We start from the raw sequence: 27,392 nt of genomic DNA, 5'->3' as shown, positions 1-27,392 counted from the left end.
CGCTGTACAGATAGACAGTGCCTGCCGTTGAAGATCTTACAGGTTAAACACACACACACATGAGTAGAGGATACAACTTAGAAGCAAAAAATATAGTGAAGAATTGACACTACTTTGTTGGTTTATGTGCAGTGTAGTTTGTGGAGGTTTTTAATTGGGAGGGGATGAGGCAGGGAGGCAAAGGAAAGAAGGGGACGAGGAATAGTTGCATGTAACCATGATCAGCAGGCGGGGTTCTGTAGACATCATGGCAGAGGTGAGTCTTAAGTGGGATCTGAAGGAAGATAAGGTTCATGGCTGTTCAGGTTTTATCCAAAGAGCTTTTCCCATGTGTGAGGAGCATCATGGGAGGAAGCATCCCGGTGTTTAAAGGAGAAGTTGACTGATGTGGGTGGTAAAGGCTGGGAACGGTGGAGGTCAATGTGCTAGGTTACTAATCAGCCACCGAGCCTGGGGCTAAGTTTTATGAATGGCCTTCTAAGCAAAGACGAAGTTTGTATTTGCTCCAGAGGTGAAGAAGGAATTAGCTGAGGGACTTCAAGGTGGGGTTGATATGGTCAGAGTGATGTGCAAAGAAGATGACTTTAGCAGCAGCATTCTGAAGAGGTTGAAATTAAAGATGGCTTTGTTAGCAAGGCATTGAGAGTGTTGGGAATAATGCTATGGCTAGGACAGATAGAGAGGGATAGAGTTATCTAAGGCCTTACTTTCTAGCTAAGAGATCACACCTTACTTTGCAGGCTTTTCTAATGGGAAACAGCAAAGGATACCATCTTTCCAGAAAGAGTGTGCTCTTCCTGTCTCCTTTCTCAGTAAAGCTTCCAGTTAGCAAACGCAAAGGAGGGAACTCTAACAAACTCCCCATGCCACAAGTTAGTGCCCCCAGATGCAGTAGTGTTGAAGAGAGAAAAGGCAAAAGAAGGTAACAGAGGTGCCAAAATGATATCGCTTAGGCTAATAACTTACGAAGTGCCTCACACAACAATGAGGGAGGGTACTGTTTGTAACACTTTAAGAACAAAAATGACAGCTCCACAGTAGTTAGCATTAAACAGAACTACAGCTGCTAGCCAGATCAGAGCTAGATTGATAGCCAGAATGTTGGAGAAAAATACCCAAAATCCACATGCCCTGAGCGATTTCCTGAAAACAGTCACACTCTTGGCAGGGACATCGGTGACTCTCTGGCTCCCTCTTTTTGCTACTCTCAAAAAAGCCCCCGTACCCTTCCTAATGCAACTAATGCCCCATATGTCCCTGGAACCATAGAAGGGCTTTTGTTCACATGCTGACCATTGCCTTCCTCCCAAACTCTCTTTGATTTTTATTAAAGGTAAACCTTCCGAAGTTCTGAGGATGAATTTTAAAACCACAGCGTTAATGGGAAATAAGTGTTCCATTTCCGAAAGTATTTGAAAACACATACAAAATCTGACTGTGTGCTTAGAGGAAAAGGGAAGCATGCTCATAGATTGCTTTCTGCAACTATAGTCTTAATTTCCAGAAGCAAAAATCCTTTTGCCTTTTTTTTTTCTGTCACTCTCAGTAAAGCAGAGAGTTAATATCTTGCGAATCTTCTTTCCGTAAGCTGTTTACCGGATAAGGAATAAACAGATACTCTAACTCGTACTAATAGTGGTTCCTACTATATGTAGCCACACTGAGACCTAGAAATGTTTCTGTTTCTAGTTACAGCTTTTATAATACAAGGATCCCACAAGCTTCTCCTCCAGGCAAAAGAATTTTCTAGTGTAAACTCTCTTGTTGATCTGCCATGTCATTACAAAACCGTACGCTCCTGGCTGCACTTCTTGCTTTCGAATTTTCTGCATTGAGATGTGTTTTATCAAGCGCTAACAAAAAGCCCTTTGCAATCTCTCTATATTTTGAACAATTCACAGCAATATTTGCCTTAAACACAGCAACTGCCAGCAGTAAATACAAATGAAGTTCCCAAATGTGGTTTGTCAGTTCTGTGAAATCCTTTTGCTGTATTAAATGGGATTTTTTTTCTCAAGTACTTGGACATTAGAACTGATTGGAAAACTAGGAGGGAGGGGAAGAAAGAAGACGAATTCATGATTTCTCTCTCCCCCCCTCACCCCCCCCCCCCCAAAAAAAAAAAAGTCCTTTCCATTTTTTATCAATTTAGTTTGGTCAAAATCATCTCTCTCTCTCTGTTTTAAATTCCTTTTTTCTTGGTTGTTTTTCTTCTTTTCTCTTACTTTCTGTCATCTAATCCATCTGTGCCTTGGTGGTTGTTCTGTAAATTGCTTGAAAATTAAAAAAGAAACATGAAGTAGAGGGGTCATGGGCCAAGTTCATAAGAAAAAGATTATGTACCGTTGAAGACAGTTTCCTCCGAGTATGATTTGGCTGTCCTGCATCAGAGTTATGTCTGAATTGGGCCTTTGTCAGCCAAGATATGAGTAACCTCTTCTTAAGGATGCCCCATCTATGGAGCATGTCCAGAATCCCTGTGAGAGGAGAGTTTCTCGTAATTGAGAAGACTAAGTGTTTTGGTAAAGTGCTGACCCATAGCAGAATCCCCTCAAGAGACCTGTAGGGTAATCAGCATAGACAAACTTTACAGGCTATAAGCTTTGAACATGGAAGCTAGCAGGAAAAGAGCAACTTGCATACTGTACTGCACTACATGAGGGACGTAGGGAATGGCCACATTACAAGCTCTACAGCTGCCACTGTGGTGTAGACACTTGCTACAGCAATAGAAGGGGTTTTCCCATTGCCGTAGTAAATCCACACGCTCGAGAGGTGGTAGTGAGGTCAATAGAAGAATTGTTCTGTCAACCTAGCGGTGCCTACACAGGGACTTAAGTAGTCTTAATTAAGTCTCTTAGGATTGTGAATTTTTCACACCCCATAAGCAATAGCTAGTTTGACTTACTCTTTAGGTGTAGACCAGGCCTAAGACAACCTGTTTCTGGGTTTTTAGCAGCATTAAAAACAAAGTTGGGAGATGCTGTAACTTGTAGGTTGAGGTTTTATATTTGACTCATATTGTACAGGCAGTGAATGGCAGATGCTGCATTCCTCACTGATGTATTCACTGTCAAGTTATGTTTCTCCCAGAGTAATTAACTCCTTTTTGTATGCATAGAGTTTACAACGTACCTGTTGTCCATATACTATAAATTGCCTCCTGCATTAAGTTCAAAACTGGTTATTGACACACTTAGTTCCTGGGTTGAGAGCCTCTCTGTTCCCTTATTTTTCATGAAGTAGTTCTGTGGAACTTAAAAGAGGGCTACATTTTCAGTTTTTTCCATCCTTCAAGTGAAAACTCTGTCTTTTCATGCAGCAGAAGTTCAGATATCTATATCCTAGCTCTGGTATTGAGAACTACATGAAGTTAGCACTGTCGATTAATCACAGTTAACTAACGCGATTAATTTTTTTGAGTTAATCATGTGAGTTAATTGCGATTAATTGCACTGTTAAACAATAGAATACCCAACTGCAATTTATTAACTATTTTTGATGTTTTTTCTACATTTTCAAATATATTGATTTCAATTACGACACAGAATACAAAATGTACAGTGCTCGCTTTATATTATTATTGATTACAAATATTTGCGCTGTAAAAATGATAAAGAAAAAAATAGTATTTTTCAATTCTCCTCATATAAGTACTGAAGTGCAATCTCTTTATTGTGAAAGTGCAATTACAAATGTCAGGTTTTTTTGTTTTGTTGCATAACTGTGCTCAAAAAACAAAACAATGTAAAACTTTGGAACCTACAAGTCTACTCAGTCCTACTTCTTGTTCAGCCAATTGCTAAGACAAACAAGTCTGTTTACATTTACGGAACATAATGCTGCCCACTTCTTATTCACATTTTTACTTGAAAGTGAGAACAGGTGTTTGCACGGCACTTTGTAGCTGGTATTGCAAGGTATTTACATGCCAGATATGCTAAACATTTGTATGCCCCTTCATGCTTCGGCCACCATTCCAGAGGACATACTTCTATGCTGATGACTCTCGTTTAAAAAAAAAATGTATGTCAATTAAATTGTGATTGAACTCCTTGGGGGAGAATTGTAGGTCTCCTGCTCTGTATTTTACGTGTATTCTGCCATATATTTCATGTTATAGCAGTCTCGGATGATGACCCAGTACATGTTGTTCGTTTTAAGAACACGTTCACTGCAGATTTGACAAAATGAAAAGAATATACAAATGTGAGATTTCTAAAGATAGCTATAGCACTTGACCCAAGGTTTAAGAATCTGAAGTGCCTTCCAAAATCTGAGAGGGACGAGGTGTGGAGTGTGCTTTCAGAAGTCTTAAAAGAGCAACACTCCGATGCGGAAACTATAGAATCCAACCACCAAAAAAGAAAATCAAGCTGCTGCTGGTGGCATCTGACTCAGATGATGAAAATGAATGTGCGTCAGTCCGCACTGGTTTGGATCGTTATCGAGCAGAAACCGTCATCAATATGGATGCATGTCCTCTGGAATGGTGCTTGAAGCATGAAGGGACAGATGAATCTTTAGTACATCTGGCACATAAATATCTCGTGACGCTGGCTACAACAATGCCATGAGAATGTCTGTTGTCGCTTTCAGGTGACATTGTAAACAAGACGCGGGCAGCATTATCGCCTGCAAATGTAAACAAACTTGTCTGAGCTATTGACTGAACAAAAAGTAGGACTGAGTGGACTTGTAGGCTCTAAAGTTTTACACTGTTTTATTTTTGAATGCAGTTTTTTTGTACATAATTCTACATTTCAGAGGAACAGCCGTGTTAGTCTGTATTCGCAAAAAGAAAAGGAGGACTTGTGGCACCTTAGAGACTAACCAATTTATTTGAGCATGAGCTTTCTTGAGCTACATCGTGAAAGCTTATGCTCAAATAAATTGGTTAGTCTCTAAGGTGCCACAAGTACTCCTTTTCTTTTTGCGAATTCTACATTTGTAAGTTCAACTTTCATGATAAAAAGATTGCGCTACATCAGTGGTTCTCAAACTTCATTGCACCGTGACCCCTTCTGACAACAAAAATTACTACGTTACCCCAGGAGTGGGGGACCAAAGACTGAGCCCGCCTGAGTCCTGTCACCCTGGGTGGGGGGGCCAAAGCTGAAGCCCAAGGGCTTCTGCCTTGGGAGGGGGGCATGTAACCTTAGCCCGGGACAGTGAGGCTTGGGCGTAGGCTTCAGACTTGCTGGGGCCCAGGGCCAACACCAGCCTTGGCAACCCCATTAAAATCGGGTCCTGACCCACAGTTTGAGAACCCCTGCACTACATTATTTGTATGAGGTGAATTGAAAAATACTCTTTTGTTTTTTACTGTGCAAATATTTGCAATAAAAAATAATAAAATGAGCAATGTACACTTTGTATTCTGTGTGGTAATTTAAAATCAATATATTTGAAAATGTAGAAAACATCCAAAAATATTAAAGAATAATGGAATACCATTTATTTAAATCGTGATTAATTTTTTTTAATCATGCGATTAATTGTGATTAATTTTTTTTTAATCGTTTGACAGCCCTACATGAAATGTCACTTCTTTACAGAGGAGTTCAGAGAGGCTGTCAAAAACAGCATTCATTTGGATCAAAACCTGCTGTATTTGCAGTCAGGAATTACTGTTTAACCCCACCTCCTCCAAAATCTACAATTTCCCTTACCTTTGTAAACTATCTTCCAGATCTTGATGATTTTGATACTTCGGTGAAACACATAGTTACAGCAGAAGAAGGAAGTGCGGCTTTCATTGGCTGTAAGGTACCAGAAAGTAACCCTAAAGCACAAGTTCGCTTTCGAGTACGGGGAAAATGGTTGGAACAATCAACAGGTGAGAGATTTTATTACACTAGTAACTAATATAAATGACCTGCTGCAAAAATACTGGTTGAAATCAGAACTGAGTGATATCCTAAAAAGTCGAAAACTCATTATGCAATTCATTTTAGATACATCTATCTTAGTAAAGACATCCATTACAGGAATGAATTTTTGTTGGCAGAGTTATTAGTTCACTTAATAGAACAGGGTGCTAGATAAATTGACTAAAGAAATTTTTAAAACTGTTTATTTGAAACTAATTTTAAACAAGCCTTTTTCCCTTCCTCAGATAACTACCTAATTCTTCCATCTGGAAATCTGCAGATTTTGAATGTCTCTTTAGAGGATAAAGGCTCCTATAAATGTGCAGCATACAACCCAGTCACTCATGATCTCAAATTAGAACCCACTGGACATAAGCTCGTAGTCAGCCGTGAGTATTTAATATATCTAGGAGGGTGGTTTGAAAGGATAAAAGCTCTGAACTAAATTGATCCACCTTAAATTAGTATTTTTAATAAACTCTGCTAGATTTTAATGTCTTGCTATTCTGATGGGTGAAACTCTGGTCCTATACAATATGTAATCTGGCTAGCAAATGTCTGCAGAATACTTTTCATCTGCTGTAACTGACTTTGATTTTGTGACTTTATGAAAAAATCAACCTAAAAAGATTCCTAGCATGAATATCAAGTAGTCTAAAAATATCTGGGTCTGCAAAGTCGTTCCTGTTTTGCGTGTGTGTTTTAATGTATTTCATTAGTACGGTATGTGATAGGTCCATTTTATAGAAATAGTCACCTATATTATCAATTTCATGCTCCCTTTTAACATGAGTTATCAAGTATGTGATCTGTGGTGAAATGCTCACTTCCCGCTCTTTTTGTAAAAGGAGTAATTTGTTTCTGCTTATGGTTTGTTCTCTTATTGGCATAAATGGCAGTGAAGGGAACATTGATGGAGGGGTAATGAACTCCTGAAAGAGTAATGCAGAGTTTATAGTAGTGGCATAGTGGGTGTGCACCGCTGTGTGGGAGATGTAGGCTCAAATGCCAAAAAGACTCTGCACTTAGCTGCTGGAAGGGGAATGCCCCGTGTCCAATAACCACCACTCCAACTGATTTTGAGAGGGTGCCAATGCAAGAGTCCATTATGCTGTGCTCAGCCATAGTGAAAATTTGTCCGCCATGTGAGTGAGTAAATTTGGTTACACCCAGAACCTCAGGGCTTTGATAGAAATGAGAGGGAGCCACTAGAGGAAAAAGTATTTAATAATCCAATTTAAAAATTGGATTGTTAAGGAGTTTTATCTTTTGCATATCCCTTTACTCTACTTCCAGGCACTTCTGCAGAAGGTTTTCGCATTCTTCACCCCACCGTTTCTCAGGCTTTGGCAGTACCTCAGCACAGTCCCCTAACTCTAGAGTGTGTTGTTAGCGGGCTGCCTGCATCTCATGTCCACTGGTTTAAGGATGGTCAGGATGCACTGACTGGAAGCAGGTGGAGACTACTGCACTCCCATCTTGTGACAGACAGACTTGATACATTGGATGCTGGAAACTACTCCTGTGTGGTGGCAAATGAGTCTGGAGTAGTGAAATATATAAATTACACAGTAACTATACTTGGTAAGAAATAGGGGAAGGAACTGAATTGTTTTTTATTTGTTGAAGACCATTTCTGTTTTTGGTGTATAGTAGCTCTTGACCCTAAGTTTCCTCATGCTCTTTTAACCCAGACAAGGGCTGATGCATTTTAAAATTAATTTTACATCATCAAAGAATTAAGATATGTACTTAATAAGTATATCATGATCTCTCCCTGCTTGCATCCCTTATGACTCATTATCCTCTCTCCAAATCCTTTGTCCTCCTTTATTGTGTTCATCTATTTTGGTTTGTAAACTCCTCAGGACAAAACTAGTAGCCTTGTTTGTCTGCAAAAAGGCCATGCACGCCTCCTAGTACTGGATGAATCATGTGCCAAAGTAGGATGCTTCTCCTTTCCCCGTTCATGGTAGTAACTAAACAAAAAGTTTGCTGCAAGGGGTGAGCATACTAAAAAGGTTTTTTTCCCCCTATCAGTATGTAGCTGGCTACTGCTGTACCTCTCTATTTCATTGCTATTCCACTTTTCTTTTGTAGCAGTTCTTTCTGGGCACTGCATAACTTTAAGGTAGAATCAGTCTTGCAGCATCATTAAATCACATTGAAGGAATCACCCTTTCATCTTTTTCACCCCCAACGTTCTTACTGTTACCTAAAATAGAACGTAGCTGAGGATGATCCCAACGCTCATCTCCTGGAGATTAGCAACTTTCCTGTACCTCTTGAGAGTGAAATAGAATTCTAGCAAAAAGCTAGAGTCTGGGCTTACTTGTGTGTGGTTAATGAACAGTGTACCTCTGGCTGCAAGTCCTCTGGCTGTTTGTCATAGACATTAATTTGTAAATAAAAATATTAACGTTTGTTTCTCCATGCTAGTTCTGTGTGGGATTTTCAAAACCACAGTGATTGCCTGTCTGCTCCCATTTATGTCAATGGGGGCTTTACCACTGATCAGGGGTAAATATGGTAGGGCTCAGATATGTGTGTATTCTGGCCAAAGAGTCTGAATGGTTAAAAAAAGTTTGTTTCATAAAGTAGAGATGCTGAAACAGGAAATAGTTTTGTCAAAAAAAGTTTTCCATTAAAGGAATCCTTTACTTTTGTAGAGTAAGCACGACTTTTCTGCACTGAAGGAAAAAGCCATTATAATGAGTGTTGAGCAAATGCCTTAGAAGCAAGTATTCATCTTTCACTGAGCTTGAGACATGACTAAGCTCAGCCTCCATATGTGTGATAAGTTTGTACAATTTCATATTATTGTTAAACGTGTGGTCTAGTAATTAGTTTCTACATGATTCCTGAAAGAGCAGCCTGCAGGGTTTCACATTCTATTTATTTGCTTTATAGAATCTGCCTCAATTTCTAAAGGACTGCAGGATCAAACAGTGGCTGTGGGTGCAACTATACATTTCTCATGTGACATTCATGGAAACCCTGCTCCTAATCTTACCTGGTTCCATAATACAGCTTCCATCCATCTCTCTCCACGACATCTGGTCACAGGAAACAGGTTGAGAATCAGTGGCATCACCAAGGAGGATTCTGGGTTGTATCAGTGTGTGGCAAACAATGGGATTGGTTTTATGCAATCCACTGGGAGACTTCAAGTCCAGACAGGTATAGGAACATTTTTAACTATCCAAGAACTTAAACTAAAACCTTTGCTTTTTCTGACACATTTTAGTTTTCTTGCCAAAAGATTTGGTTTATGTATCGACTAAGTCCATTTCTGACCACGGTAAGCAGCAAATTGTATGATTTTTCCATCACTTGTTGAAGTATTTCATGGGGGAGTGGGAGATATGACCCAGCTGCTTTATTTCAAGGATCCAGAATTTAAAAGAAGGCAAAAAATATCTTGCCTCAAATATAGTTTTGCATGGTTCTCTCCTAGACAGTGTTGGCTTTTATGACATTTTAGCCGTGTTTTGATAGGAGGAGTGTTTGGAGAGCTGGAGGTATTTGGTGACTCAGTTGTATTGATTCTTAAACTTTTAAACCTAAATTTCAGGGTTAAATCCAACTGTAACGAAACCTCTTCTGAGTCTCATGATTGACTCAGATGAGTTGAACTGGTTTCAGGTTCTATTGGAATTTGTCTTTGTAACTGACGAATTCCAGACTTAAAGTTTGAGATTTTTGTTCTTGTGCACCCCAAGTGCAGATTGAAGTTTAATATTGCATCTGCCTGCTCCAAACAAAAGTTTCAATAGTGTTAATGGTTTTCAGTCCCTTGTTCAGTAAGGCAGTGAACTGGGGAATTACTAGCAACCAGAAAACTAGAGAACGGTATAAATGAAAAATATTTGAATGTGTTCATTTTTGTACCATATTAACAGCTCATCTGTGCATTAGACAATAGATTCCATAGTACAGTGAATTAATTTTATGTATGAATTGTGGTTTTTTTTAATAGGCAAAGGTTCCAAGCCAGTTATAGTTTCTTCACCAGCCAGTGCCAATGTGGTAGATGGTGGAGATGTTACATTGTCGTGCAATGCCACTGGACTGCCTATTCCTGTAATCCGTTGGTACAGCAGCCGTGGACTTATTACCAGCCACCCTTCTCAGGTCCTACATTCAAAACCACGAAAATCTCCACAAACAAGGAGAGGCAACGCCATTTTAGAGCCCATCTACTTAACCATGTCTCGAGCTGGATCAAGCTCCCTATACATTCAGGCAGTTACTCCAGAGCATGCTGGGAAATACTCCTGCGAAGCAACAAATGAACACGGCTCAGCACTGTCAGAAGCATTTCTTACAGTTGGTAAGCTAGAATCAGCGTTGCTGTGAGCCTTTTTAACATTTTAAGTAATCTGGCATGCGCCTTATGTGGTGAAACATCTTTTTAGTGTCAAGAGGGTCAGTTTAGCAAAATCTGAATTAGAAATTAAGTGGCTATTTCATGATGCATTGAAATGAGTTGGCCGGGTTCCTAGTGAGCAGATATTCACCTTGTAGATTTTGGCCATCTCACCTGAGGCTAGAGCTTGTACCAGGGTCTCACCTGGCACATCTTTGGGAAGGGAGATGGCCATGTGGGGAAGCCCCATTTTGGAGTTAGAGAATTTAGTTCTCCAGTCTGATCCAATAAGGGACTTTTGACAAGCACTAAATTCAGGTTAAAATCTCTACAGGCTTTAAAAAAAAAAAAAGAAAGAAAAGAAAAAAAGCGTGTTTAGAATCACCTGCTAAAGCATTGTGTGGTTGCAGCCCGGCTTTCAGCCGTAAAAACTATGGTTCAGCGGTGCTTCCAAAGTTACTGAGGAATTGGTGCACAGCAAAACCAGTCTTTGAAGAGTGAAGTAAAGCAGGGGAATCCTCAACTGTTCTCCGTAATGCACGCGCACACCGCCGCCATCATCACCACCACCACCTTGGGTAGATGAGTAATGTAAACATAAATAGACAATATAAAAGGCTTGATCTTGCAAAGAAAATACTGACTGTTCACTATTCTCTGAGGTTGCTACTAGAAAGAGATTGTTCTTAAGCTGAAGGCACGTTATAAAAAGAAATCATCTTTATTTTTATTATTTTATGTTCTGTCCATGATCCCAGAAATATTAAAAATAATTTTTAAAAAGTTACCCTAACAAGAACAAGGGCAAAATTTTAAAAAGCACCCAAATGATTTAGGCTTATGCTCATTTTCAAAAGAGACTTGCATTTAGGAGCTGAAGTTTTATTAAAAATCAGTGGGATTTAGCCTTCTAAGTGCCTTTTAACATGGGACTGAAGAGCCTAAATCCTGTAGGTGGTTTTGAAAAATTTACACTTAGTCTTGCTGTATAATCGTCAAAACACGTCCTAGGGAAAACAGGAAACCTCATTAAAATGTGCTGAGCCAGAAAGCAAGTTAAACTCTATACCTAATTTTTTTCCCCAAAAAATAAAGATAGAAAATATATTGAATGCACAATTCACACAGAAAAACATTAATTTTATTTTTTTAATTGTCTAATTTTTAAATATTCTGGCTTCTGATACAACACTGGTAAATATGTCCTGAAATACATTAAAATCCTTTTTTTAAAGATATTTTTCTACTTCCATCTTGATGTTTAGAAGGTTCTGTTTAGCAAGGGAGAAACTGACTGTATAGGGTACTATATAAAAATTGACTACACTCAAAGTGCTATCAAATATATAATATAAACTGAGATTTTTTTTTCTAAATTTTTCATTTAGACTTTAGTATATTTTTTCCCCTCTTGAAATAAATATATACCTCTAAATGGGGCAAAAAGATGTTTTCTTTAATAATAAAAAAAAAAATTGCTGAGAAAATGATCTCTGTGTCCTTTTAATATTAAAAAACTCACATTAACTTCATTAATGGACCTCATAAAACCAAAATCAAACACAATTCCCAGAACTCAACCTGAATTGGAATAAAAATCCTGATGCCATGTCTCAACCTGGTGGCCGTGAGTTCTACAAGTTAAATGTCATATTTGCTTTTATCAGTTTCAAATTTGTTGCACTAGCTTCTGATTGGCATTCAAGTGACAGTAAAGGCACTGGGGTTGATCTGTAAATCTTTAAATGGGTTTGGAAGCTGGCTATCTGAGAGCCATCAGGATTCAAAGGATTATTAACTTAAATGCCAAAAGATATTTATATCCCATACGACTTTAATAAACCAGTTCTAACAGCAGAAGTATCAAACCGATGTAGCTCTGCAGTCAGTTCAGTCTACAATAGGCTCAAGTGAATATGTCAGGTCAAGTTTTCAGAAGCGCCTGAGTGATTTAGGAATCTAACTCCGTGGCACTTAGTGTCTTAAGTCATTTAGATGCTTCAGAAAATGTTACCCGTCTTGAGTAGTAACTCCCGTCTTGCAGTGCTGGTTGTAGGAGGCTGTCATTGGGTATGTTGTAGAACACTGACCACAAATCTCCCTGCTAACTTCCATTAAACACGAGCCTATTTTGTGGGATTGCTAAGGAATTTTTTCAAAGGGTGCAGTGACTATGAAGCTGAGGGGGAATAGTTAATCTGAATAGGGAGGTAGCGGAAGTACCCCACATTACATACTGAAATAAAGGATACAGAAACCTTGACAAATCCTCTGGTGTAGGTACATAAATCTGAACAGCCTTAATAAACATTACTGTCCTGTGGTGTCTGTCTATAAGTTAAATACAAATTGTTTGCCAATAGTTTACTAGCCTTCAGGGCTAGTAAAAGCAATAATGCCAGTAGGTCTACCCACACCAACCAAAACCACAGCTCATTCCCTGCATACTGCAGTCCAATTCCCTGCTCCAGCAGTCACCGAGTCATATTGTGTACATCCAGAAATCCTTACTAGGCCATCACAGGAAAGTACGCGTTCCAACTCTTCAGACAGAACGTTGGGTTTTGATGCTAATATGCAGCATGTATCACTTTCTCATGGGTTAATTTAGTGTACTAGATACACTTTAAGGGTGAGAACATTATCAGGCATTTCTTCTGTTGTCTTGAACAAGCTGATGTTTGGCCTTGAAGACTTCCTCTTTGTATTGCTTATGACTCCCATCCCCAAACCCTGCAGCATTCCTAAATAAACCAATGCTTGCTGAGAACATGGGCTTCTGTTTGAAAAAAAAAAAAAAACAAAAAAAAAAAACCACCTTTCCCTTCCCCTCCAGCTTCCAAGAAGTGGCCAAAAATAGCAGCCACATTTGTTGTTGGTATTTTAATGGAGGTTTGACGGAATCTGAGGTGGCCAGGCCAACCCAGCTTATGCTTTACATTACCAAGGAATGTCTGTTTATTTTGTAAACTAAGTTCCCCTTATTCCCCTCTACTTTCTGGACCCCAACATATAACGGAAACCTACACAGATCTATGAAAGAATGGGCAGGACTAAGAACATCTGGCAGTCTAACATTTCAGTGTGCAACCTCAGGAGCTGCGTCATTTCCCTCAGAGTTCTCACTTTAAATATTGAAGTTTGATGCTTGTCTTGATGCTAAACCTCAGATGTCCAACCTGCCAGCCCATTGCTGCCTGGAATGTTGACAAGCTGTGTATCAATTCCAGGATTCCCTAAGAGTATTTTTGTCTGTTATGCTTTCCAGTACTACTGACCTCATTGCAGTTAAAGCTGCGGGATGGAAGGAGGAGGCACATAGAGGGCTTTCAGAAATAGATGTTAATATCACCAATAGCACTTTAGATCTGACTCTAAGCTTACCTCATTCTTAGCAATATATTTTCAAATGAGTTGGCTGGGTTTCAGCTATATAGTGTTCAATATTAACAGAAATTACTCACAGCTAAAACTTCACAAAGTGAGCTAAGAAAATGCCCTTAATGTAATTTTGTACATACAGTAAATTGTAATTGTACAGACATGGTTTAATGCCTTTGAGTCACTTCAAATTACTCTGTTTATGCTGGTAGAAATGTAGTTCTTTACTTTTCAATGTAAGTACATTGCTGCTACCTAATGTACCTGATACATCAATTATAACACACCCTCTGCTGCCGATCTGCCAGGTACTACACCTTTACAATGCATGCGTTCCAATGAGATGTTGCCGTGCTCTTGTTACTGCATAGAAGATCAGTAGACTCTAGGAGAGAAGGACAGTAGTTCATTAATTGTTTCTAGCGCATGAAGCAAATAGGCTTTGTCTTGTAGATATAACCAGAATTTTTCTTCTGCAGTTCCTTTTGAGTCTAGTACAAAAATTGAAGAAGTCACTCCTACAGAGGTTGCCCAAAGCGATGAAGGAGATGGAGATTACGATACAGAAGTGGGGTTCTCAAATTTGTCTCCAACGAAGTTGCATCTTGATGCAGTTGCTACAGAAAAGACACTCAATGGTGCTTTGCCGCCCGAAGCCCCAATCATCCTCAGCCCTCCACAGACACTCAAGCCAGATATGTATAACCTAGTGTGGCGCTCTGGAAAGGATGGCGGCTTGCCCATCAATGCTTACTTCGTGAAATATCGCAAGGTACTGCTTCTTTGCAGGAGATAGGAATAACTCCACAGCAGATAGTTTTAGGCTTCTCAAGGAACCTATCTTTGTTACAGCAACGTGGGTGTTAACAAGAGCTATGGTATCAGCCCAGTTTTGCTGTGGACACACAGGCAGTCTGTTTAGGGATGATTGAAATTAGTTGCTGTTTTTTCTGGGTTTAACTGGGCCTGGTTCAACAGAACTCAAGTTTTTATTTCCATTGTAGTACCATTATTGTATGTGTGGAATTGGACTCTGGTGAGCATTATTCATACAACATTAGCAATCAAAACAATGCGTTTACAGTCAGTATGTCTGGTTCTGATCTCACTCGCACTGTGTAGTTTGAATAGAACTTTTGCAAGCCGTGAACGTCTTTGATTAGAATTAGAACCAGGCATCACATAAGACTAAATCTTAAATCAGACTTTTTCTCTGAAGGACTAAGTTACTCAGTTCATATTTTTATAAGTTTAAAGCCTTGTTCATCCTGGTCTTATCCCAACCTGAAGCAGAAATACCGCAAGATATTTTGACCAGCCAAATCCAGGAAATCTCATGACAGAGCCTGTTTAATTTATGAACCAAAGATACTTGGTTCAGATAAGTATTCAAAACTTTTGGTGCTTATCTGGCCCTTCAAATTAGTCCATCACTAGCAATTATATTTTCTGTATTAAATGCTTGTTTGTTTATGTAATTTTAGTAGACAGTTTATCGTGGTTTTAAAAGCATCTATCTCTTCTATCATAAAAATTATTTAATTGATTTCCTCCTCTTCCAAGATTTCTTTTTATAAAGCATTAGAAAGAAATGTCTCTCTTTTGAAGAAAGAATTTGAATCAAGGCCATCAGTATAAACTTTAGTAATCCATAGCATTTGGAGCTGCCTTCCATGTTTTTATTAAAGTCTTATGTTGTTTAGTACTTTATTTTTGGTAGAGTCTCTGCCTTTTCCTTTGGGATTTGGGGTAATGCTTTTCTCAAAGGTCAGCTATTAAGAGAAATCTTTCCTTTGCCTAATGGAACTGGTGAATTCACTGCAAAACAGAAAAACAACAACAACAATGAAAAATTGTAAAAAGGGAAATATGTACTCTAATAAAAACAAATCTCCAATCTTCCTGCTGATGTTTTCCAGTCTCTGGAGGTAACCAAGCAGATAAAACACAGACACACGCTCTCTTTTTTGTGTTACTCATTTTAACTAATAAACATGTAAAGAAGCTTAAATTCATGGAAGGCTGGGATAGGTTAGGGTAATTGACTGTCCCCTTTCTCCTCTTGGGTTCTGCTTTAATCCAGACATGCACACCACCATAATGGCAGCTAGGTATTCTGCTTGAAATCGTTTGTCCTCATTCTAGTTCCTCAGACATAAGCACTCGCAGTAAATATCCATTGTAATATGTACTAATTAGCATTGTTAGCTGTCTCAGCTGAGTGGCCAGGGGCCAACTTAATATGGAGACAGAAGTCTCTCAAACCTTGATATGGGGGATCCTGTAGGTCAGGGTTCAGATCTATTGCAGGAACATTGTGTAGAAGCTCACAGAGCTGCCACTTGTGCTTTACCTGCTGTGTGGATAAAAGACTTGGATTTCCAGGGCTGTCACTGGCCCTGAGTAAAACTAATTGAACATAATTAGACATTTTGGCATTTTTATACAATAAAATGTCCGGAAGACCAGCTCAGCTGGAGAAGTATTGATATTTTCCCACATGTAAAGTTGAAGTCATGGTTTGTCTTGCTCTTAGCATCTTGTGATTTCCTCTGGTACAGCTGGACGATGGCATCAATGTCATGGGAAGCTGGCATACGGTCCGTGTTCCTGGAAGTGAAAATGAGCTTCATCTCACAGAACTGGAGCCCTCCAGCCTCTATGAGGTTCTGATGGTAGCAAGGAGTGCTGCTGGTGAAGGCCAGCCTGCCATGCTTACGTTTCGCACCAGCAAAGGTAGGTGCAGTGTTTCCTATATGCAAAGTTATCGCCAAAACATTCCTATAATTTAAGTTGACCGTGGCTTGTCTCTACAGCTATTTGTGGAAACAGTTGTTTAGTGTAGTATCAAAGGAAGCGCCTATCACAACTAAGGCTGTTGGTAAATGGGATCCAGCATAGCTGTAAGTCAGATTCTGATGGTGCATTGCCATAGCAGTACGCTGAGAGGTAACTGCGCTATGTATGGACTGTAGCGCATCTGGTGAAGACACTTTGTGCTGCTGGGAGAGAGCTCTCCCATAGCTACTGTCGCTCACAGAGGTGGCAATGTCAGCCTGAGACGCTCTCCTGCGGACACAACACTGTCCACACAGGTGTTTAGGTAGGTGTAATTTACGTTGTTCGGGGGGTGGCTTATTCACGCCCCTGAGCAACATAACTTCTACCAGCGTAAGTGGTAGTGCATAGAGGCCCTTACTGAAAGTAGCCAAGCTAAAGTCAGAAGGCAGCCAGGTCCTGGTCAGCCTTTTCCACGTAACACTTAAAAAGAAGTTCAAGCTTGACTGGTCTTTCCATTCTGAGTGTCCTCACACAGATTAATAAAGCTTCTTCAGTCTTGACCTGTGTAAAAGGGTCTTGGCCTTTCCTGTGCAGAAACTTCCGGTGCACGTTATGTTAGTTTTGTAGTGCACTACACTGTATTGAGAGCGCTAACCCAGTTCTCATTTCCAACTTCAGTGATTTTTTTGAATTCAGGTTTAAACTGAGCGGCTAGATCATGAAATGTTTTAATTACCATATATTAGCCACTCTGCTTAAAATGTTATTAATGCAAAGAATTCAACAATTGGTCATGTAATACAGGAACCAGCTGTATTAAAAATCATTAGACATGCTAGTGATTTATTTCCAGGAGGAGGCAGCCATATGCTATGAAAACTGGTATGCGTTTTTAATTGCCAGTTTGGGGGCTTCATTAGACCTATTGCCACATTGTTGCTAGGGTGCTTTCATCATGATTCCTTTACCAGTGTTGGTGGTTTCAGTGTACTGAGGGGCATGATTTGGGGGAACGTAACAGGTGTTAAACTCACAGCAGAAATCTAGGGTGGGACTAGTGCATATCATGCTGTATAGATGTGCAGTTATTATGGAGGTTACTCCAGCCTGAGACTTTTGTGCAGTGATTCTGCGGATTGACGTGGAGAATTCTCTTCTCCTTCAGCCCCTGAGGACAGCAAGCCTGGCTGGGAATTGGAGCCAGGTTTAGTGCCAACTGCACCACAGTTAAAGCTGCTATCTTGTGTAAAAGCAGCGGGAGGGGGTGTACTGTAAGGATGCAGTGAACGGATCTTTTTCCGGCACTGCCTTCTCAGTCACTGAGTTTATGTATCATATCTCAAACTTTTTTTAGAAAGAACATCATCCTCAAAAAATACTCAGGCCCCATTTCCCCCACTTGGCATTCCTAAACATCCTATCATTCAAGAAGGGACAAATAACTTTGGGGTGATCCTTCCAGACCTGTCTCGACACAGTGGAGGTAGGTGAATGGATTGTCTCCGATTTGCGTATGAGATGAGATGCATTTAAGCTAATTTCTCAAGTGCTTATAATTATTTGTATTTCTATGTCTTGTGTCCATTTTTATTCCCTGTTTATTCCTTAGGTCTGTCTTTCTGTTGCAGGTCTCTTTCTCTTGTGAATGATCTGTTAGCAAGGCTCAGATATAAGTGACTTCAAACTAGTAGATTTTCTATGCTTGCATGCATTTTTAGAGAAAATGATCAGATTGTTCATGCTTTTAAGAGTGTTAATTAAAAGGTTAGTTCATCCCAGTCAGTGAGGCAGTGTATTAAGTAACCACTTTGATTCATCCCGTCATTTGTTGTGACTTGCAATAATTATTTATGAATCCTCAAAATGCAGTGCCTATCTTGCATTAGAGTGTAGTTGTCATCAAATAGATTTCTCATCCAGTGAATTTGATATTTAAAGGGACACTTACTTTGAAATGTAGTCAGTTTCTAATAATGAGTTAAGTAGTTTGCCACACTTGACCCCTAATCTCACTGCCAATTTTGATAATTTACAAGGACTTTTTCTTATGTTTGTGGTTTCTCTCCTCTCTGACTTTGTGAAAGACCCGCAAGAACAGGAGAGGAAACTGAAGGTGACAATATGCAAAGTGCTATCAGATGCATAAAGTCAGTGTCTTTTTTCCGTAGTTTATCACTGATAGTCAAATTGGATATTGTAACAATAAGTAATTCATTTTCAAACAGGTGTGATTTTTAAGTTGAAAATGTCCCTTTAAATATCTTACGGCTAAATATGTGTCAGTCTTCCTGAAGTACACCAAGTCTTGATTGCAGAGATCACTGTCAAAGTGAGGGTAAATAACATGAGCAAAAAAGGTAAAATTTTCAAAGGCACCCATGTCCAATTTTCAAAAGTGACTAAAGCTCCTAAGTGCATATGTCAATTTTGTAAATGGGATTTAGCCTCCTAATTCCCGTCAGCGCTTTTGAAAATGTTACCCAAATAGACTGAAAATGAGTTTAAGAATTTAAAATCCAATTAGTGCCAGATAACCTATTGCCTTTCTGTTCCTTATTAAATACCTTCCTCCCTCTATGGCATTTGTGGTTTAACAATGTGTATAAACCAGTGCAGTGAAGACTTAACCATTCTGACTGATGAGACTTCTTATAACCAGATTGCTAACACCACCTCTTTCCATTTCCTCTGTTCCCACTGCTGTCTGTAACGTCAAGTGAGTTCAGTAAGTATTGATATAATTTGTTACATGCTTGGTTTGCTCTTGTTTCTTCTAAATTATGCTTAAGCGATTCAGTGCTTAGTAGTATTTGCGGATCCATTTTTTTCATGGTTCTGGGAATTTCAGTTCAAATTTTTTATTCTCACCAAACCAACCTGCTGCTGTTGTATGTGCTCCCTTTGTGTAGTGCCAAGGAAGAGATAGAGTTTAGTGTACTAGCATGTCTCTTTCAGTTCTGTTGAATAAAGTATGTAGCTCCACTATTTTCTCGTAGTGTGTTGCTTGTTGTTTAAGAACACTTTTGCGCTCCCATAATTTAGTTGCATTGGTCTGATGCAGCGCAATGTTCACATCCACAACTAAGTTTTCATACACAGTTTAAGACTTTTTAGTACTAGGGCTCTTCCCAACTCTGAAGGATAAAAGGAAAACTTCTAAAAGTACCTCTCATTTTATATACTGGAGTGCCTGTGGGAGGAGGATTTAAGAATCTCCATGTTTGAAACATTTGGTCTAACTTAATTGATTAAACTAATCATAGGTGTGCTCTGTAGAGAACGGAGTTCCATGTTTCTCATCTAACTCCTATGTTCATCTTCCTCAATTTCCCATTTCAGTTCCAGAGGCTCCAGATCGCCCTGCTATCTCAACAGCTTCAGAGACCTCTGTCTATGTCACATGGATCCCACGCGCAAATGGCGGCTCCCCCATCACTGCCTTTAAAGTAGAGTACAAGCGCATGAGCCGAAACAGCGACTGGCTAATTGCAGCCGATAGCATCTCTCCTTCTAAACTGTCAGTGGAAGTTCGCAACTTAGAGCCAGGTATTAAAACTCTTTCACTGCCCTTAGGAGTTTTAGTTCTAAATCCTTTTTCTTTTAGATGACCACTTTCTTGTGAGGAGAAGTATTTCTTTCTGGTCATGCACTTCAGAAGATAAAATAATTACAGATTCATTAAGAATACTAAACATGATTAAAAAGGCCCATTTTATCTGTAGTTTGTCTCGGGTTAGGAATTTGTTTCTTTCATTGAAGTTGGCTTTTAGCTGTCTAAGAATGAAACAGTCCCCCCTGCCCTCCCAAGTTCAATTTTTATTGATGTTTGTTAGTTTTGTGCACGTTTTCTTTCAACCTCTCCCTACTTAATTGTCATTTCTGGTAAATACCAAATCTAGGTTACGATTGTTATGTGCTTCTCTGCAGCCATTCCATTTGTTTTTCATTGGTTAGTATTATTGGGCTGGGAAACAAGAGAACAAATATACTAACATCAACCAATTACTCTGAGACAGAAGTTCAGGGGAACTTCAGAAATAGACAAAGGAGGACCATTGTCCATGACTTCTAGAAATGCATGCAGCTGGTCTTGTGGGATACAATCTCATAATCTTAATTGGACATCCTTGCTCTAGGAGGGGAAAAATAGCATTTCCTTGCCTTTCCCATGGATGAAAATTTCTTTCCAGCCCAATTATTTGACTAGCTTTTCACCACTGTATGAGCAGGTTCTGTCACAGTTAAGCATCTAAAACCACTAAAGAGACATCTTTCATTGCAAGTGATTTTCTTTTTGAATCTCAAGAAATCAATTTAGAACTAATTCCACTATGACAGTGTCTTATCTCAGATTTTTTTTTAATTATTTGAGCCCTTTTTCTAGTGCTTGGGTATTTTTATCTTAATCCCTAATTTTATCTTTTGCCTTTGAAAGGAGCAACATACAAATTCCGTGTGATTGCTGTTAACAATTACGGGGATAGTCCACGAAGCTCACCATCTCGACCATATCAAGTTGCTGGCTTTACCAACCGTTTTTCCAACCGTCCGATCACAGGACCTCACATTGCCTACACTGAGGCAGTCAGCGACACTCAGATCATGTTAAAATGGACTGTGAGTACACTTTTCTGCTCTCTTCCCCTTCTATAGACTAATTCTTACTGATTTGGCAGTTAGAAATCTTTTAAAAGTGAAGGATCAAGGATCAAGAACAACACACTCAAGTTAGCAATGTAGTTGTTTTCCTCAGTAGTGAGTGGTATTCTTAAGAGATTCATGGTTGATATCCCATGAACCATATCAATCTACTAATTCTTTTCCTGTATTGTAATATTTAAAATCTAGAAACCTGAATTGTTGCTGTACTTCTGGTACTGTCTTGTAGTGGATGTTGAATAACAGCAACTTTAACTCCTCCAAACAGCTCAAAAGTGTTATTTGATAATAAATCCTGTTTTAGTTTACATGAGTCCTTGAAAAGAATCCACTGTTGTATTATTCACACGCTAAAAAGTCTTAACCAAGCCTCAAAATCATATTCTCTGTTGAGAATTTTCAATAGGCTACATCTGAAGAGGAAGTGTATCCAATAAAAATTCCATATTGCAAAAACATTCCCCTCCTTTCCCCTGTAACTCTGTCTTTCATAAGCAAATACTTTGAAGTCCTTATTGAAATCCACTGTATCATTAGTTTTTGCTTTTGCACACTTATGTATGCAATCGTGGTGCACCATGAGGGTAATTTCTAAACACCACAGAATTCCCAGTTCTGCAGTTTGCCTGAACAATTCAACCTTGAAAGAGGAAAATATCAGTAATAAACTGAAGAAACTTAGTCTAAAATGTCTTAGGACTACATAAGAGTAAGTTTGAACTCAAAGGTTAGGAAATACCAACTGCGTCTGCACTACAGGATCAGTGCCGGCATAGCTTCCTAGTGTAGAGGCAGCCTACACGATAGAAGGAGTTTTTCTGCTGGTATAGGAAGAGCATTAGCTATGTCGACAGAAGCACTCTTTTATTGCCATAGCTGCATCTGCACTGGGGTTTTTGTCACCATAGCCATGCTGGTTGGACGTGGGTTTTTTCACACCTCTGATTGACGTAGCTATGCTGATACCAGTTTTAAGCGTAGCCCAAGCCAGTCAATTTAACCCAAGTTAAAGTTGCATAGACAACCTTAACTCTGCCCCCTGTGCCTTACAGCAGCCTTCAGCTGCATGACTAACATACTATGTCTGAAATTATATAATTCTTGTAATTGTTTTTCTTTTTTCTTTTTTTGGTCATAATGGTCCAGTATATCTTTGACTTAAAATAAAATCTTCAAATGAGAGTAATATCCCTTTTTCAAAATGGGACTAGGAAGGTGTCCAGAGCTCCCTGCTGTGGACCCCTTCTGGGCTCTTCAGAACTGCAGGAGTCCGTCCTCAGCCCTTCAGCGGGGCTTTCCCCAGTCCCATGTCTGCATTCACCGCAGTATGTTTGACTAGATTTTTCACAGTGCCGTTAATTTAGCTCCATATACATGCAAAGTAGATCCTTCAGTTCTCACCATGAAACCTGATTAAAAAAATCTGTGCCACTCAGTTTGATTTTGAAAGGCTTATTGCTTTGTCAAATCAAATATAATTTTCTTAAGCATAGGTGCCAACTCCATGGGTGCTCTGGGGCTGGAGCACTCACAGGGGGGAAAAAAAAAAGAGGGTGCTCAGCACCACTGGCAGCCCCCACTGATCACCCAGTGCCTCCCGCCTACCGGTGGTCCCCACCAATCAGCTCCTACCCCCCAGCACGTCCAGCATGCCAAGGACTTGGCCGTTCAGAAAAAGATTGCAAGATTTTTTTTTTCTTCTTTCTTCAATGGGAAGGGTGTGTATTTTTCATTCTCCTTGTGAACCGCTAGGGCAAAAACACTAAGAACTTCGCCTTTGTGCAGAGACCACCATTCAAAAATTCTCAGCCAAAATGGAAGTTTCAGACAGCAACTGGTGACTGACCGCACGGGATTAGAATGGAAACTGTTACATCATCTGAACTACAGTGGTTTCTTCTACTTCTATCTTATTTAAGACCACTCTTTCTTGAAAATACTTCTGGTCTCTTCCTGAATGAAGTAAATTTATTTCTGTCATGACTTGAAACGTAATCAAATATTTTAATTTTAAATGGGTTTATCCTTTAATGTATTATTTGTATTCTCTTTTCCAGTATATTACTTCAAGCAACAATAATACCCCCATCCAAGGATTTTATATCTATTACCGGCCAACTGACAGTGACAATGATAGTGATTACAAGAGAGAGATTGTGGAAGGTATGATGTGGCGTATGCATTATCAGAGGCAGTATGCCAGATATTTGTTGGGGAAGACCATTATGTAACCGTAATGGCTGTGTTTACACAAATCTGAACTACTTTACTGAAACGAATTCAGTCTAAATAATATCAGGTTTCAGAGTAGCAGCCGTGTTAGTCTGTATTCGCAAAAAGAAAAGGAGGACTTGTGGCACCTTAGAGACTAACAAATTTATTTGAGCATAAGCTTTCGTGAGCTACAGCTCACTTCATTGGATCCAGTGAAGTGAGCTGTAGCTCACGAAAGCTTATGCTCAAATAAATTTGTTAGTCTCTAAGGTGCCACAAGTCCTCCTTTTCTTTTTTCTAAATAATATATTCACCAGCAGTAGAGATCTTAACTTTTTAGCTCCAAATTCTGCTCCCGCATGAACTTGTTTCTTCCATCCATAGTTCAAACTTAGTAAATTTAAATTCCACTTTTAAATTGTTCCGGCTGCATCATTGCAAGCCCTAAATGCAGATGCGTTTAAACCAGTTTATCTTAATCCACTAATTTACTAAAATAAAATAAACTGGCAAAAATGAGATTTTAAACCAGTTTACATGCATCTAACAGTTAGGGGTTTTCACTCGTGTAATTAAATGGATTTTAGATTTAGTTTCACTGGTGCAAGTTTTCTAAGATAAATAAACCCGCAGTTCTTCTTCGAATGATGGTCCCGATGTGTATTTCACATGTGGGTGCGTATGCACACCTTGCACCCAAGTCTGGAATTCCTTCAAAGCAGTGCCCGTTGGCCTGCATGTGCCCAGTAACTTTCTTTGTGCTCCCGACCAAGGGTATAATCGGCAATGCAGGTGAATGCCTCTCCAGTTCCTTCTTACCACTGCATGGCCCGAGTCAGAATCGTGTCCTCCTTTGCTGTTGCAGAACCTGTAAAAATTTAGTTATAAATAGTTTATCTCTTAGCTTAGAAATTCTATTTTAGTGTTTCATATAGAATAGAATACTCCCCTGCCACCCCGCCCTGGTTACGGGACTAGGTGCAGGGTCCATGGATTCAAGAACGGCATCTTCTGCCCTCGCTCCTTCTCCATCAGCGATGAGTATCACTGGCCTGCACTGCCTGGATGATGCATGTTTCTGCGAAGTGCAGTATCTGTAAATCCTTCCTACCCAGACCTAGAGAGCCCCATAAGCTCTGACTGAAAATGTTCTTGCTGGAAGAAGTTATGAGGCTCCACTCCGACCTGGGCCCAGGAGCCCCCACTATACATTGGCCTCCACCAACCAGCAAAGGCCCTCCAAACATGACCCTCGGAGCAGAGCCCTTAACATCGAAGCCCAAGGACTCGTCACACAGGGCTCCCCGTGAGAGTAAGAGACACTCGCATGGGCATAAGGATAGATCCCTGCAGCAGACTGTCCAGAAAAAATGTGTTTCCTCCCCGAACTGGTCAAGGTCAGGAGAAGTGTTGCATATGGAACCCACGGAACCAGCTCAACCCGCAGGTTGGAGAGTAAGGTGCAGAAAAAGAGTGATCTGGCAGTGACAGCAGTAGCGGGGGTAGAAAGATAATCACTCGCCAGTCCCGTCTGTGAGTTCAAGTCCCAGATTCGTCGTTGCTACCGCCTTGTCTATCCAAAGACCATCTGGCTGCATCAGATTAAATGGGTCCTTCAGGTGTCTTGTACTGGAACTCCTCGGACTCTGGGCCGTACGGAGACTTTTAACACTGGAGGATATCTTCCTCCCCTGACCACAATCTCCACTCCTTTCGGGCCCTGCCCGCCTGACAGATATCCTTATCCCAGTGGAGGAGCCGTTACCATTGTCTCAGGAGAGGTCCCATCTCCATCCATCGGGCAGGAGCACATCGGTACTGATGGTACCATCAGAGACCAACAGAACCATGCTTGAAATCGGAGGAGTCAGAGGATATAGCTGCACCAGTATCTCTGTGAGGGTACGGGAGACATGACGCAGCTGAGGCATTATTATCCCTCCAGTTATGACTCCTCCCCCTCCAAGGGACCCCGATATTGATTCCCATAGGTGCCAATGCATTTAGGGACCGCTATGGCAGGTGCCCTAGACACCTCTCAGGAGTCATTCCGCTTCTCTGCCTCCCATCAGCCGGTCCCCTCAATGTATGAGGAGGAAGAACCAGAAATGCTTCCGATGGGGGGCCTCCTCATTATCCCTGGAGGAGGCCAGCACCCCTTCATTGCCCTCTCTGCCAGATGACTATCAGCAACATCAGGAGTTGTGGCAAAGGATCACTAATGATCTCCAAATCCTGCTAGACGAGGTCCAGGGATCCTTAACGTTGGCTCCTGGACATTTTTGCAACCACAGGAACCAACCAGGATGGCCCTTCCAATCAATGAAGCCATATTAGAACTGGCCAGAGCAGTCTAGCACACACCAGTAATTTGTGCCCCTATGCCAAAAAGAGCGAAAAGATGTTCTGTGCCAGCCAAAGGGTGGTGATTTCATGTTTTCCCATCCTGCGCCTAATTCATTGGTGGTACAGACAGCTACAGAGAGAGTTCAGCCACGCTAACAAAAAATCTATTTCAGCAGATAAAGGGTCAAAGAGATTGGACCTCCTGGGTAGGAAGGTTTTCTCCTCTGCAGGCCTCCAATTTTGTATAGCTAATTACCAAGCTTTGTTAGCCAAATATGATTTTAACACCTATACCAGGCTCACAGAATTTAAAGATAAAGTCCCCATGGAACACCAAGCCCAGTCCCAGTCTTCTCTGGGCAAGGGGAGGTTGGTAGGAAAGGTGGCTTCCCAGGGTGCGGTAAATGCCACTGGTATAGCATCCAGATCTTTGGCCACAGGACTGGTCATGCGAAAGGACTCGTGGCTCCGTTCTTTGGGATTCCCAAGGGAGGGCCAAAATACTATCCAAGACTTCCCTGTTCAGGAAATCCTGACCCAAAGCAGGAAGGATTCTACTAGGCTCTGATACCTGGCTAAATGGCAGCGATTTTTGGCCTGGGCACATCACCACCAGCATTCACTTGATACTGTAGGCATTTCAGTTATCCTAGACTGTCTTCTCTTCTTAAAGCCCTCAGTTCACTGCGAGTACACCTACCAGCAGTTAATGCCTTCCTCCCACTGGTGCAAGGATGGTCTATCTTCACACACCTGACCACAGTTTGATTTATGGAGGTCTTGATCAGGACCTTCTCACCAGACATTAAACCTACGCCTCAATGATACCTTAACCGTATCCTTTCAACATTCACAGGCCCACCCTTCTAACCTCTGGTGACATGTGCCATGACTTATCTGTCCATGAAGCCATCTTCATAGCCATTACTTTGACAAGAAGGTTTAGTAAGCTGGGAGCCGTGATGGCAGACCCTCCTTATACAGTATTGCACATGGAGAAGGTTTCCCTTTGGTTACATCCCAAATTCCTCCCCAAGGTTGTGTCCGAGTTGCACATCAGTCAAACGATACTTATGTTTCCTGCCCGAAATCCTACGCTTCTTCCAAGGAGAAGAGATTTCACTCCGTTGACATCAGGCGCAGCCTGGCATTCCACGTGCTGAAAACCAAACCTGTTGGAAAATCTGAGACTCTCTTTTGTCTTGGCAGAAAGGTCATGGGGACAAGCCATATCCTCACAAAGGATTTCTAAATGGGTTTCGGGAAGCATCTTAGACTGCTACAAAATAGCAAAGCTTCCGTCTCCTGGGCATATCGCAGCTCGCTCCATAGAGCGCAACCTGCCTGCACAGCATCCTTATTGGGCAGTCCGCTGCAGCACCTCTGGAGTTCCAGCCCTACTTTCGCATCACACTATGCTCTAACTCAAGCAGCAATGGCAGATGCCGCCGTAGGAACGGCAGCACTACCGACATCTCTTCTACCAGTTTCCTTGCACCTTCCTCCAGTCGACGCTGCTTGACAGTCACCCATGTGTGGAATACACGTCGGGACCATCACTCAAAGAAGAAATGGAGCTTGCGCATTGTAACTGGAGGCTCTTTGAGATGTGTGGTCCCTATCTGTGTTCCACTACCTACCCTCCATCCCCTCTGCTTCGGATCCAGCTGGAGTGCAGTAAGAGGAGGAACTGGAGAGGTGTTGTCCCGCAGTGCCTTTTACATGCTTGGTTAGGAGCACGAGGAGAGTTACTGCGTGTGTTTGGATCA

General features: G+C 40.7%; 1 protein-coding gene across 2 annotated transcripts in view; it reads left to right on the top strand.

Annotated features, from left to right (window-relative positions):
* CDON (cell adhesion associated, oncogene regulated) overlaps positions 1-27,392 on the top strand; it is a 99,080-nt gene that overhangs the window by 40,009 nt on the left and 31,679 nt on the right. For both annotated transcript variants that reach the window (XM_048827653.2, XM_048827654.2), the window contains exons 4-14: positions 5,693-5,839; positions 6,119-6,262; positions 7,170-7,457; positions 8,784-9,053; positions 9,853-10,206; positions 14,103-14,395; positions 16,185-16,359; positions 17,759-17,887; positions 19,744-19,950; positions 20,840-21,021; positions 23,121-23,226. In XM_048827653.2, the coding sequence (XP_048683610.2) occupies positions 5,693-5,839; positions 6,119-6,262; positions 7,170-7,457; positions 8,784-9,053; positions 9,853-10,206; positions 14,103-14,395; positions 16,185-16,359; positions 17,759-17,887; positions 19,744-19,950; positions 20,840-21,021; positions 23,121-23,226 (2,295 nt within the window). The remainder of the gene's footprint in view (positions 1-5,692; positions 5,840-6,118; positions 6,263-7,169; positions 7,458-8,783; positions 9,054-9,852; positions 10,207-14,102; positions 14,396-16,184; positions 16,360-17,758; positions 17,888-19,743; positions 19,951-20,839; positions 21,022-23,120; positions 23,227-27,392) is intronic.

This window comes from Caretta caretta, chromosome 22 (genome assembly GCF_965140235.1).
Source record: "Caretta caretta isolate rCarCar2 chromosome 22, rCarCar1.hap1, whole genome shotgun sequence".
Lineage (NCBI taxonomy): Eukaryota > Metazoa > Chordata > Testudines > Cheloniidae > Caretta > Caretta caretta.
Note: the sequence above shows the minus strand (reverse complement) of the source record. Positions and strands in the feature narration are given on the sequence as shown.